General features: G+C 42.3%; 2 protein-coding genes across 5 annotated transcripts in view; one reads left to right on the forward strand and one right to left on the reverse strand.

Moving 5' to 3' along the window:
* NEK1 (NIMA related kinase 1) overlaps positions 1-12,482 on the reverse strand; it is a 170,410-nt gene extending 157,928 nt beyond the window's left edge. For 3 of the 4 annotated variants that reach the window (XM_080675792.1, XM_080675791.1, XM_080675789.1), the window contains exon 1: positions 11,907-12,482. The gene's annotated coding sequence lies outside the window, so the exon portion shown is untranslated. The remainder of the gene's footprint in view (positions 1-11,906) is intronic. The other variant, XM_080675790.1, reaches the window with a different exon arrangement.
* A 158-nt stretch (positions 12,483-12,640) lies between these two features.
* On the forward strand, positions 12,641-13,557 carry LOC308251995 (NTF2-related export protein 1-like). Its single transcript, XM_080675794.1, has one exon. It carries the CDS (start codon positions 12,982-12,984, stop codon positions 13,321-13,323), a length of 342 nt encoding a protein of 113 aa, XP_080531920.1. The 5' UTR covers positions 12,641-12,981; the 3' UTR covers positions 13,324-13,557.
* Positions 13,558-13,866: the final 309 nt, after the last annotated feature.

Consider the following 13,866-nt stretch of genomic DNA (forward strand, 5'->3'; position numbering starts at 1 on the left):
AAAACTAAAAATGGAACTCCCTTTTGACCCAGTGATCCCACTTCTAGGAATATATCCCAAGACACTAGAAACACCAAACAGAAAGTATACATGCACCCCTTTGTTCATAGCAGCACAATTTACCAAAGCTAAGATTTGGAAACAGCCTAAGTGCCCACCAGCAGATGAGTGGATTAAAAAACTGGTACATCTACGCAATGGAATACTACACTGCAGTAAAAAAAGAAGGAATTCTTACCACTTGCAACAGTGTGGATGGAACTGGAGAATATTATGCTAAGCAAAATAAGCCAGTCAGAGAAAGATAAATATCACATGATCTCACTCATATATGGAATATAATGAAATAAACTGATGAACAAAAACAGATCCAGAGACAGAGAAGCATCAATCAGACAAGACTGTCAAACCTCAGAGGGAAGGTAGGGGAGGGTGGGGGTAAGGAGGAGAGATCAACCAAAGGACTTGTATGCATGCATATAAGCCTAAACAATGGACACAGACACCAGGGGGGTGAGGTCATGAGTGGTGGGGGGCAATGAGGATAAGGACACATATGTAATACCGTAATCAATAAAAAAATATGAACAATAAAATGGCTATAAATACATACCTATCAACAATTGAATCTAAAATAAATGAAAAAGAAATCTAATGAACAAAATAAATTGATGAATAAAATAGAAACAGAGGCATGGAAACATGGAACAGAATGACGAATCTCAGAGGGAAGCGGGCAGAGAGGGGTGGGAAGAGATTAACCAAAGAACTTATATGCATTCATGCATTACCCACGGACGCAGACAATAAATAAGGTAGCAAAAGCCTGGGGCAGGATTGGACCCCGGTGGAGGGGGGCAAGAGGGGAGAAGGGGGGGACATCTGCAATACTCTCAACAATAAACAGTTAAAAAAATAAAATAAAAAATTACTTTTTAAAAGCTTCGTTAATGAAGATGTGAACCCTTCTCTATCATACATTCTTTTTTCCTTTTATGCTATTAGCTTTTCTTTCTTTTTTCTTAATTGATCTTAGAGAAGGAGGGAAAGAGAAAGAGAGAAACACTGATAAAAGAGAGATACATTGATTAGTTGCCTCACACACACTCTCTGACTGGGGATCGAACCTGCAACCTAGGTATGTGACCTGACCAGGAATCAAACCCACGACCTTCTGGTACAAGGGACAATATTCCAACCAGCTGAGACACACCAGAAATTAATGCACTGGGGCGGGGGGGGGGTGTCCCTCAGCCCAGCCTGCACCCTCTCCAATCTGGGACATCCCTCTCACAATACAGGACTGCTGGCTCACAACTGCTCACCTGCCTGCCAGCCTGATCACCCCCTAACCACTCCCCTGCCAGCCTAATTGACGCCTAACTGCTCCCCTGCCGCCCCGATTGCCCCTGACTGCCCTCCCCTAACAGCCCGATCGCCCCCAACTGGCCTTCCCTGCTAGCCCGGTCACCCCTAACTGCCTTACCCTGCCGGCCTGGTCGCCCCCAACTGCCCTCCCCTGCAGGCCTGGTCTCCCCCAACTGCCCTCCCCTGAAGATCTGGTCGCCCCCAATTGCCCTCCCCTGCAGTCCTGGTTGCCCCCAACTTCCTCCCCTGCCGGCCCAGTCACCCCTAACTGCCCTCCCTACTGGCCACATCACCCCTAACTGCCCTCCCCTGCTTGCCTTATTGCCCACTACCCTCCCCTGACAGCCATCTTGTGGCAGCCATATTTGACCACATGGGAGCAGCCATCTTGTGTGAGGGTCAATTTGCATATTACCTCTTTATTATATAGGATTATATAGGATAAAAGTTTATTTTGATATTGACACTCTTGTACTTAGCTAGTTATTAATAACTAGAGGCCCAGTGCACGAATTCATCCACGGGTCGGGTCCCTCGGGGTGGCCTGAGGGGATCGGGCCCCAGCTTGCACCCCCAGCCTTGCAGCTTCGCAGCCCTGCCTGGCATCCCGCCTTGGCCTGGCGCCGCCCCCTCACCTGCTCCACCATCCGGCCACAGTCCCACTCTCGTCAGGGCCCATCAGGGCCAGCAGCACCTACTCTGCCACCGCTGCCAATGCCACGTCACCCACGTCCACCATGTTCCACGCCGCCCCCTGGTGGTCAGCGCATGTCATAGCGAGCGGTCGAATTCCTGGTCTCCCGGTCAAACTCTCACTCAAAACGACAGCCCGAAGGGACAATTTGCATATTAGGCTTTTATTATATAGGATAGGAAAGGAGGAAAGAGAAGGCCAGACATTATAGGCTTATCATTTGGGCAACTTCACCAGGAAACTGCACTCCCCAGGAAACCACAGGGCTATTCCCGGCAAAACGCTGGGGGAAGCGGTCCAGCAAAGGGAAGACAGATGCATGCCCAGTAATGTTGGGTGACATAGGGAAGGTACTTGCCTGTCAGTCAACCTTGGAACAGAGATGGTTGGCCTGAATGGGTGTGGACACTGTAAGCCTGGGAAAATTTGGGAATACATAATCCCCTAAACAAAGGAATTCTCTCTTTTTTTGCTCCCCACTCTTAGCTTCCCTAGACTCATGGGGCTCTCTTGTTTTGCTCCTACCCATGTTTCCCCCATAGCCATGTGGCCCTGCAGACTCTACATGCAATAGACTGATGGACTGAAGCAGGGAAACACAGATCAAGCTAGCCTGATGCTGGATTGGACTGTGCAGACATGGAAAGGCAACTCTGGACACTGGTTCTGATTTTAGCTCTAATGAAGCCCTAGCTATACTTCTTTTATGGTGGGACAAAAGGAAATGGGATTTTGGAAATTCAGGGATTTAATTCCACGGAATGCCTTCTACCATATTGCATCCTCCTGTGCAAGTCTCAGGAAACTATTTTTCTCCGGATATCACAAGAAATCCATACCCACAAGCAAATGGGAGAGATGAGGCCCTCTCCCCTCTATTAACAATATGAACAAATGTATCAATCTTTTCTTATATTTCTGCCTTTGGTATAATTAGACTCTTACCATACCCAGATATTTGATTAAGATCATTAGAAGCTTTAGCAATAGTAATTTCAGGAGACTGGTGGGGACAGAAGCCAAATATGCTAGGTAGTGAAATCTTTAAAAAAGTGAAAGAGTCCTGGCGGCTATTGCTCAGTGGTTACAGGGTTGACCTGCACAGTGAAGGGTCATGGGTTCAATTCCTGGTCAAGGGCATGTCCCAGTTAGAACACGTGTGGGAGGCAACTGATTAATGTTTCTCTCACATCGATGTTTCTCTTTCTCCTTTTTTCTCTCTCTCTGCCCCCCTCCTCCTTCCCACTCTCTCTAAAAATCAATGGGAAAAATACCCTGGTGTGAAGATTAACAAAAATTTTAAGAATTAAAATTTTTTTAAAAATTGAGAGAGAGGGGAAAGGGAAGGACAGGTGGAGAGAAAAAGTGGCAAAAGCAATCATTAGTGCTGCAAGATCACCATTATTGTGGAGATACATGAATTCACTATGTTAACCTAAAACTAATAAATATTTAATTCACCTAACTTGCTCTTTTCTATGCACTGCAAGCAGGCTTTCTATGTCTGAGAAAATGAGCTTGTCATGAAGACTATATTAAAATTTCTGTGACAGTTTACCATATTTCTCATTGAAAATGAACAAATCCATGTTCTCACTTCATTTTCTTAATACTAAAATGTTTTATTTTTCATCTAAGGAATTATCCAATTTCCTTAAATGACAAAATTCATATTCTAGGTCTATAAGACTGAAGGCCAGAACTCAGCCTGTGGTAAAAATCAATTCCCTATAAAATTTTGTAGGAAAGAGCTTTCTTCTACCTTAGAAAACATTATAACCATTTTCCATTTCAAAATTTCTGGAAGAAATTACAAGCCTTTTAGAACTTTAAGAGAAACAGGAAAATAACTATTACAAAAGCACTACAGCATTACCAGTGAATTAAAGTAGGAGAGTCATTTCAAACACTTTCAAGCCAACTTTGATCAAATGGCATAATATAATAGTTATCTGGGCACCAGCCAGAATTTAATGATTTCTCCAGGACATGAAAGTATATCATATTACTATGTTATTTAGAAAAAAAATATTAAGATAAACTCATCTTAGAAAACTAAATTTCATAAATCAAATTGCATTAAATAATAACCACATAATGAGATTATTTCACAGCCATCATTATTTTGTAACTTGTGCCAAGAAAAATAAAATAAAATTAGTAAGTTTGGCCCTGCCTCAAAATTTAGTTGCCAATTCCTTTCAAGGGACCACACTAACAAGATGGAAGCTCTAAGAATCTCTAATATTGCATTCTGCCACCTACCGCATTACTGAGTGAATATTGTGGTTTTGACAACTCAGTAAAGTAGAATAGGATCTGCCCCTAGTAGAGAAGAAAGATGACTCTAATTGCCATCAAATAATGTCAAGTGCAGACACCTTTATGAACAATCCAAGACTTGTGGTCAACAAGTTTCAAATCAACTGACAGCCCTCTTTTTCTGCAGAGTCCACATTAGACTAGTGTAGGACACTAGAGGAAGTAAAAGGGAAAACATGATAGATTGCTTTCACTGTTTCACAGGATATTTAACCAAGCTATTTATTTCCTAGTTGCAAGACTTTTCAGCTGAATTATAACCCTAGAAGACTTTCAAACCAAATGAAAGAAAAGATAACAAAATGTACCATAGGCTTACATTTCCAAAATCATCATAACACGTAACTGGAACATAAAAATCTGTTCTAATTTCATTATTGTAATAAACTTAGATTACAAATAAATGTTTTCCCTTTTCTTTTTTAAAAATATGTTTGTTTGAGAGAAAAGGAGAGGGTGAGAGAGATAGAAACAAGGATGAGAGAGAAACATTGATTGCTGCCTGCCTCCCATTAGGGATCAAGCCCTTTCTAAGCTTCAGCTTCCAAGATCAAATAAAAATCACAATACCAATTTGATAGTATTCTTAAGGTCTCTTACAATTATAGCAATTCAATCTCCATGAAACATGCCTGATATTGAAGATATTCAAAGCATAAAAGCAAAGAGTTATGTGATACAACAAACAAAGCAAAGGATTTGGAAAATAAAAGCTACATGAACAAAAGCAAACCACCTGACTTCTCTGAGCCTTGGATACTTGATCTAAAAACACTGATCAGTTCAACATAATGCTATCTTAAGGGCCCTACAACTATAATAATCTGAGACTCAAGGAGAAGAAAACAAAAGAGCCAAGTGGGTCAGAAAACAGGAAACTGCAACACTGTTTAGAATTGTACTATTAGCCACAAAGAGTAGAAATAATAGAAAGATATAGCCCAAGTCTTCTCTTCAGAAAAATGAAAAGAAGACACGAGTCATTATTTTAGCCTAAATCTTTAAAAAGTCAAAAAATAAACTACAACTTATAAACATATCAAATGAATATACATATTTACCTCTACTTCTTCCTCAAACCTAACACAACTTTGAAGGGATAAGAAAGGCAGAGGAGGAAAGAAAGCAATCACAACAAAATTCTGGAAGCTGCCAAACACAAAAACAAGCAGCAACTGGCTTGGGAGACTAAAGAAAGCTGCATACAAGCCAGCGGTGGGAAATAACTCAATTCCCACCACAGACTAGCTCAATAATTGGAAGCACCAGGTGCTTCTGAGAGTGAGGATAATATTAGGAATAAAACAAGACTGGGTGACTGTGTCAGAAGCAGTCAGACACACAGTTTGCCTCGTCCTCTCCCAATCAAGAGATTACCCCTCTCTCAGCTCGGTAGAGGACTAGAGATTTCTCTAGATTGGGGATCCTGACAGAGCTGGGAATGGAAATGCCATATATAAGCACACCCATTTTGTTGTGCTTCACTTCGTTGTGCTTCACAGATGTTGCCTTTTTTTTTACAAAATGAAGGCAAGACCCACTATCAGCAAAAAACATTATGACTCTCTTTATTGCCGGGGTCTGGAATCAAACCCACAATATCTCCGAGGTATACCTGTACAATCTGGGAGATTAAGTGAAAGTCTACTTTGGAAATGGTGAGACACTGTTCCAACCATGATGGTGAAACTCGTAACAGACCATCCCACCTCCCAAAACAATCATAAACGCTGAGTAAAATATATAAAACAACAGATAGAAGTTGAGGGGCTTGCCCTGACCCGTTTGGCTCAGTGGATAGAGCATCAGCCTGAGGACGGAAGGGCTCCGGGTTCGATTCCGGTCAAGGGCATGTACCTTGGTTGCGGGCACATCCCCAGTAGGGGATGAGCAAGAGGCAGCTGATCGATGTTTCTCTCTCATCTAAGTTTCTAACTCTCTAGTCCTCTCTGTAAAAAATCAATAAAATATATTTTTTTAAAAAAAGAAGTTGAGCCGAAACCGGTTTGGCTCAGTGGATAGAGCGTCGGCCTGCGGACTGAAAGGTCCCGGGTTCGATTCCGGTCAAGGGCATGTACCTTGGTTGCGGGCACATCCCCAGTGGGAGGTGTGCAGGAGGCAGCTGATTGATGTTTCTCTCTCATTGATGTTTCTAGCTTTCTATCCCTCTCCCTTCCTCTCTGCGAAATATCAATAAAATATATTAAAAAAAAAAAAGAAGTTGAGGGGCTATAATAATTGAAAGATAGGAATATACTAGTGAGTTCCATATTTACCCCAACCGTTTTCCTGAAGTCATTTTCCAAATTGTGGCAAGCAGAATGGAGCTTAAGTAGAAAGCTGCAGTCTTAATGGGCTGAGGAGAGAGTAGTTTAGGGCTGCCAAAATCTTGGAGAGGAGGGGAAAAAACTGAGTAGCTCTAGAGTCTAAAAATCTGCATAGCCCTAGCTGGTTTGGCTCAGTGGATAGAGCATCAGCCTGCGGACTGAAGGGTCCAGGGTTCGATTCTGGTCAAGGGCACATGCCCAGATTGTGGGCTTGATCCCCAGTAGGGGGCGTGCAGGAGGCAGCCCATCAATGGTTCTCTCTTATCATTGATGTTTCTCTCTCTCTCCCTCCCCCTTCCTTTCTGAAATCAATAAAAATATATTATTAAAAATAAATAAAAATCTGCATATAAATTTCTCTCTTATCAGTTAGCCCATTCCTAAATTGTGCACACACAGGGCAAGAATAAAACAGGCTAGTCCCAACAAAACTAAAACCAATCCTCAACAGGATCAAGGTTATCAGCTGATACTCCCATCAGCTTGCCAGAACAAAACAACAATTTTTGGAGGATAAATGTTCCAGAAACTCTAAGATGTTTCAATCACAAGTTCTAACATCCAGTCAGTAATTATGAAGCATGTTAAAAAAAACAACAGAGAGACAAACAACCAAAACGAAAGAACACACACAATAGACTCGAAAATGACTCAAATGTGGAGTTATCAGTAGGGGATTTTAATAACCATGATTAACATGTTCAAGAAAATAAGAGAGAAAGATGAACAAAGTTATTTTTTTAAGATGGAGAATTTTTTTAAAAAAATTTTAAAGATGGGGGAGTTTCAACAAAGAACTGGAATGTATTTTTTAAAATTAAATGAACATTCTACGGTAGAACTAATATATCTGAAATTAAGAACCAACAGCAGATAGGATTAGTAATCTGGAAAATGAACCAATAAAAAAAAATCGTCAAAAGAACAGAAAGAAAAAGTAAGGAAAAAACAAACATGAAAGAGAGAAAGAAAGAGAAAGAGAGGAAGGAAGGAAGGAAAGGAGGGAGGGAGGGAGGGAAAAGATGAATGGAATAGGAAGATTCAATATCAGAAAGATTTAAATTCTTAAATCTCTAAATTTAATGCTGTCTTAAAAAAACAAAAGCTTTGGGAGTGAGAGATTCGACAAGCTGATTTTAAAATTAATATGAAAAAAGCAAGAATAGCCAGAGAAATACTGGGGGGAAAAAAGACCAATGAAGGAAGGCTTGTTCTACTAGATGTAAAGACACATTATCTTATACTAGAGGCCCAGTGCATGAAAATTCATGCACTGGAGCAGGGGGGTCCCTCAGCCCGGCCTGCCCCCTCTCACAGTCCTTAGAGGCAGGAGGTGACCCAGCGATCAGAGGAAGGCGATGCCCCCATCACACCTCTGGTGCTGACACTGCTGGCAGCGCAAGCCTCCGCCGGCCCTGGTTACCTGAGCCTTGGGTGGTCCTGGGCGGCTGGGCAGTCGCCATCTGAGGCTTGCCTGCACCTTGGGCCGGCCCTGGGTGGCTGGGGGACTGAAGGGACTGGGGGACTCCGGAGGCAGGCGCGCAGAGCGGCCAGACCCGCCTGGGGGAGGGCCCGGCCGTGCCACATGCTTGCCGCCCCGGCAGGGCTGAGGGGACTGGGCGCCACCATCTTATGGCTGTGGGCGCCGCCATCTTTGAGGGTGTGGCAGTCAATTAGCATATTCCCTCTATTAGATAGGATAATAAGAGAGGAACATGCTAATTATCCGTTACACCGTAACATCATGACCAATCTACAGGTGGTGGAGAGCTACAGGAGGGCGGGGCAGCGAGTTATGAGCAGCGGAGAGCTACCAACGGTAGTGGGCAGGTGGCCTGCTGAGGCTAGCGGCAGCAAGGTATTCGCACAGTACTCAGGGCTACTAGTAAAGCTATAATAATTATGAATTGGCAAATCATAGAAAGTCCATAAATATATATTAAAGTTTTAACTTGGTGGATGACCATGGAGACATTTCAAATAGGTAGGGAAAAAAATGAATTTTAAAACAAATAGTATTTAGACAATTAGGTAGTAACATGGAAAAAAAAGTTAACTCTATTATTCATTTTATTCACTTTCTACCAACTTAAATTCCAGATCAGCCATGGGCAAACTACGGCCCGCGGGCCAGATCTGGCCTGTTCGGCTGTTCTATCCGGCCTGCGGAGCCGAAAGACCGTACCCTTTTATGTAATGATGTTTACTTTGAATTTATATTAGTTCACACAAACACTCCATCCATGCTTTGGTTCCAGCCCTCCGGTCCAGTTTAAGAACCCATTGTGGCCCTCGAGTCAAAAAGTTTGCCCTCCCCTGTTCCAGATGATAAAATACTTAAATGTAAACACTAAAAACATAATAGTAATAAAGTAGAACATGAGAGGATGATTTTTATGATCTTAGAGTAGAATAGCTTAGTATGACACAAACCCCAAAAGCCTTAAGGGATTAATATGACTACATAAAAATCTTGCATAGCAAAAACTAGTATAAATAAAAATTCGAATGACAAAAATAAAATATATTTATATAATTTAGATCAGATCACCAAGGGTTCTTTTGTCTAATAAATAAAAATCTTCTACATGTTCATAGAAAAAATAAACCAACAGTAAAATGGACAAAGAATATGAAGTTAAAGTTAACAACAAAAAGGAATATAATTGATGTTACAATGTGCAAAGGTATGCAATCACACATGAAAAATACAATGTAAAAGTACAAGAGATAAGTTTTATTATGTATATTTTACCATGATAAAAGAAGTCTAAGAGATAGTGTTTTTTAGCTATCAGAATGGTCAAATTCAGAAAGTTTTTTACTGTACTGTGTTAAAGAGGGATATAAGAAAACAGAATGTGGTGAGAATACAAACTGGTACAAATACTAAGGAATATTAATTTGGCAGTATCTACCAAAATTATAAATGTTCAGTCATTTTGACGCAAAAATTCCATTTATAGGAATTTACCCTATAAACATTTTCAAATGTATGAAAATGAGACATGTACAAAGTTATCCTCTGCAGCACTGTTTGAAATGGCAAAACTTAAATATCCATCAACAAGTCAAAGAGAAAGAAGCAACATTTATATAGATACAATTTCTAAGTACCAGAATAATAAATAGTTCATACTCCCCTTTGTGTATTAAAAGGAAATATACATGTGTGTTTCTACTTACATTTATTTATATATACAGTATGTATATATATATATATACACATATACATGTATATATATCCCTTACATGTGTACACACACACATAATTGCTTGTATAGGTCCGTGTCTGGCAAACTGCGGCTCACGAGCCACATGCGGCTCTCTGGCCCCTTGAGTGTGGCTCTTCCACAAAATACCACGGCCTGGGCGAGTCTATTTTGAAGAAGTGGCATCAGAAGAAGTTTAAGTTTAAAAAATTTGGCTCTCAAAAGAAATTTCAATCGTTGTACTGTTGATATTTGGCTCTGTTGACTAATGAGTTTGCCGACCACTGGATAGGTTAAGTAATATCTCTGAAGAGATACAAAATAAACTGGTAATACTGGCTGCTTTCAGGAAAGAAACTGAGTAGTTGAGAAGATTTTTTAAACTATATAAATGTATTATCTATTCAAAATAATACATTAAATTGAGGAATAATAACTACTGATAGAAAGTAGGAAGAATGTTACCTAAATCAGTATTTCTAGTTAAAATCCTCGAACAGTTCTCCATTTCCAAACTTCTAATCCTGACATCCACTGTTTTCCTATATGGTATCATTCTTTTTTTCAAGTATGTCAACTATGCTCTCCCCACTTCCCCCAAAAAATATCTTGCCTCTAGTCAAATTAGACATTTTTTCTCACATTTTACTAAAAATTTCTTTAAGCCATAAATAAGCAATGTTTGACATAATAGTTATTTGCACGAAATATGACAAATGTCAGAGTATATGAATGAAAAACTTTAGCCCCACCCATCTCAAACAATAAGTCACTTCAGCTTTATGATGGACAGGATGTCCTAAAGGGAAACATTGGTAAAGGAATGTCAATAGATTCCTTATGGTGCTGTCTGCAGCTACAATCCATTCATATAATTCTCCCAAAATAATAACTACCATTTGGGATTATGGGAGAGGGTCAGTTTATCTTCTCAGTAAGGAAAGTTCCTGCCTTATTTTTCGTTACTCAAAAAAGCAGAAAGCAAAAATAAGATTCCTACTAGTTCCCCCCCCCCCACTCCCCCCGGCAAAAAAAAATTTTTCTTCTAAGTTTATTCAGGCAACAACTAATGGCTTCCCTAGTGGAAACTACCAACATGTAAATAATTTACATTCATGAATGGGGTCATGATCATGACTTAGGAGGTAGATTAGAGTAAAATTTACTTGGAATTCAATGTCAATGTATTATTAAAATGACCTCAAAAGAACTCCTGTGGCCAAGTTCCATAAACCTTACTAAACTAATGGTGACTTTTACTGTGCAAAAACCTGTTTTCCCACAAAACAGGCTCCTTACCTTTCACCCAGAACAATAGGCAATTTTAAATGAAGATCTGTGGATCTCCTCACACCAGACAAATCTAAACTAAAAACAAAGGACTACTTCTCTCCATATCTGGCTTCCCTCCGTCATCTCTACAATACTGCTGCATCATAAGAAAAGGCTATTATCAGTTTATATTGGATATTATTTTTAATCCTTCATAAATATTTCTGATATAACTTAGAATGGCAATAATTTTTCTGCTTCTTGATCTTGGAGAATAAAAATTAGGCCTGTATAAGAAATGAGTCATGAACTCTGAAAGTAGAACTTTTAATGCCTTACATGTAGAAATTGTTTCAAATTATGGAAACTGAAATATAAAATTACAGGCCAACCAGTTGCTACTCATTTTCTAATTAAATTTATGTGTAACGTAAGATTGGAGACAACATGTAAGCCTGTAAATGATTGCTTATTCATACCAAGATTTCTATTACTTTAATAGATTTTTGCTTAAACAATGTGCAATGATTGCTTTGCAATACATATTGCTTAGAGAATTAACGTTCTAGTGAGATAAGGGTTATTATTTTTCCGCGCACTTATGGTATCTATGCAATCTCTACATAAGCAAGTCTACGCAAGGTCTCCTCATTTCCAACCTGATTTTGCCATTTTGCATACCACTCATTGCTTCCCCCAAGTAGAACTCACCTCAACGACACAGGACGTTAGTAGGGATAACGGTGATGATCTATTAGCAAAAGTCTAGGTGTAGCAATCTTCCTATGGGACTTAATGAGGCAGAGGCATCATCCCGCATTTCGAAAATGACATCCTGAAAGAGAAACCAAGTCTAACCAGCAGCTGGCAGCCCACTATGAAGGGGGGCAGTGAGACTCCCACACCTGACAACAGCCTTAGCCTGACCGCTCACTTTGGACTCGGTCCCAACTCGGGCAACGCCCTGTGAGACAGGTACACACTACCCGGACGAAACAAACTGGTTTCTGAGCCCCTTGGAAACGGCAGGGCGGCAGCCGGGGGAGTGCCTCGGATACTGCCTCTCCAACTTCAGAGGCGGTGGCCGGTGGCCGCGGCGGGGTGGGGACGGGCGGCCTTCGGGACTGGGAGGCTACCTCCCTGCCACGCCCTCCGGCCTCGCAACGCCCGCGCTAGATCCCGGGGTATGCAGGGAAGTGCTAGGGACCCCGGGCTGAAGACTGCAGCCTACCACCCCTGAAACCCTGGAGCGAGTGCAGAAGGGGGAGCGGTCGGCGCGTCACTGGCGCTGGCGTGTGACGTCAGCGCGCTGAAGCAAGCGCGCAGTGGAGGTGGCTGGGAAAGAGCAGCTCCGAGGGGCGCGGAGCGGCGGGGCCGGGGCGGGGGGCGGGGCCGGGGCGGGGCGGGGGCGGGGCTGGCCCGGGGCGGGGCCAGGGCACTGCAGGCGGGACTGGTTAAGGGAGCAGGAAAGTTGGAAGGGAAAAACGGGGCCTCCTCCTGGGCGAGCAGCGGAGGGGCGCGGAGCCTCCGCAGGCTCGCCCCGCGACCTCTGGGGGCTGGTTCTCCGAGGAGCTGTGGTCTGCGAGGGGAGCGCCGGAGGAGGGCTGCCCGCCGCCCACGCTGACCCCGGCCTTCGCCGGCGAAGCCTCGGCTCTCTCAGGCGCAGGAAGCACCTGGGTGGAGGCCTCCTACAGGAGAGCCAGTGGTGGCATCAGTAGACTTCAAGACCTACGTGGATCAAGCCTGCAGGGCTGCTGAGGAGTTTGTCAACGTCTACTACACCACCATGGATAAGCGGAGGCGTCTGCTGTCCCGCCTCTACATGGGCACAGCCACCCTGGTGTGGAATGGAAACGCTGTTTCAGGACAAGAGTCCTTGAGTGAGTTTTTTGAAATGTTGCCTTCCAGTGAGTTCCAAATCAATGTGGTTGACTGCCAGCCTGTACGTAATGAAGCCACCCCAAGCCAGACCACAGTCCTCGTTGTGATCTGTGGAACAGTGAAGTTTGAAGGCAACAAACAACGGGACTTCAACCAGAACTTCCTTCTGACTGCCCAGGCCTCACCTAGCAACACAGTGTGGAAGATAGCAAGTGATTGCTTCCGGTTCCAGGACTGGGCCAGCTAGTGGAGCAGGCGTCAGCCCCAGCTCCAGAGGGAAACACAGATCGCAAAATGTGGGGACACCAGTTCCTTTCTGTTGTGGGCTACATGCCCAGGTGAACTGCATTTTCTCAAGTCCAAGGAGCCCCTTTACGAGTATTCTTACTTGTCATAGTTGCCTTTTGGTAGTACAGTTTTCTATTTTCCTACTTGTCCAGTAGAGACCCTGGTTCTGGAAATTCTGACAAATAAAATAAAATAATACTACAAAAAAAAAAAAAAAAAAGGAAAAACAGGAGAGTGTAGTTTGAAGTAGTATGGCAGAAGTTGATTTAAGATAAAGCATACTATAAATTTGTCCCAGACATAAGACACTGCAAAAATAATTTTTTAACCTGAAGACTTTTATTTAAAAATGCCGCATTTTAAAAAATTTTTTTTACCGATTTCAGAGAGGAAGGGAGAGAGAGAGAGAGACATCTATGATGAGAGAGAATCATTATCAGTTGCCTCCTGCACACCCCCCACTGATCTCACCTGGTTCATAGGTGAAGGCTTAACCACTAAG

The sequence above is a fragment of the Plecotus auritus genome (genome assembly GCF_963455305.1).
Source record: "Plecotus auritus genome assembly, chromosome: 6".
Lineage (NCBI taxonomy): Eukaryota > Metazoa > Chordata > Mammalia > Chiroptera > Vespertilionidae > Plecotus > Plecotus auritus.

Excerpts from the sequence above, each read along its gene's own strand:
- LOC308251995 (XM_080675794.1), top strand. The coding sequence starts at position 12,982 with ATGGATAAGCGGAGGCGTCTGCTGTCCCGCCTCTACATGGGCACAGCC.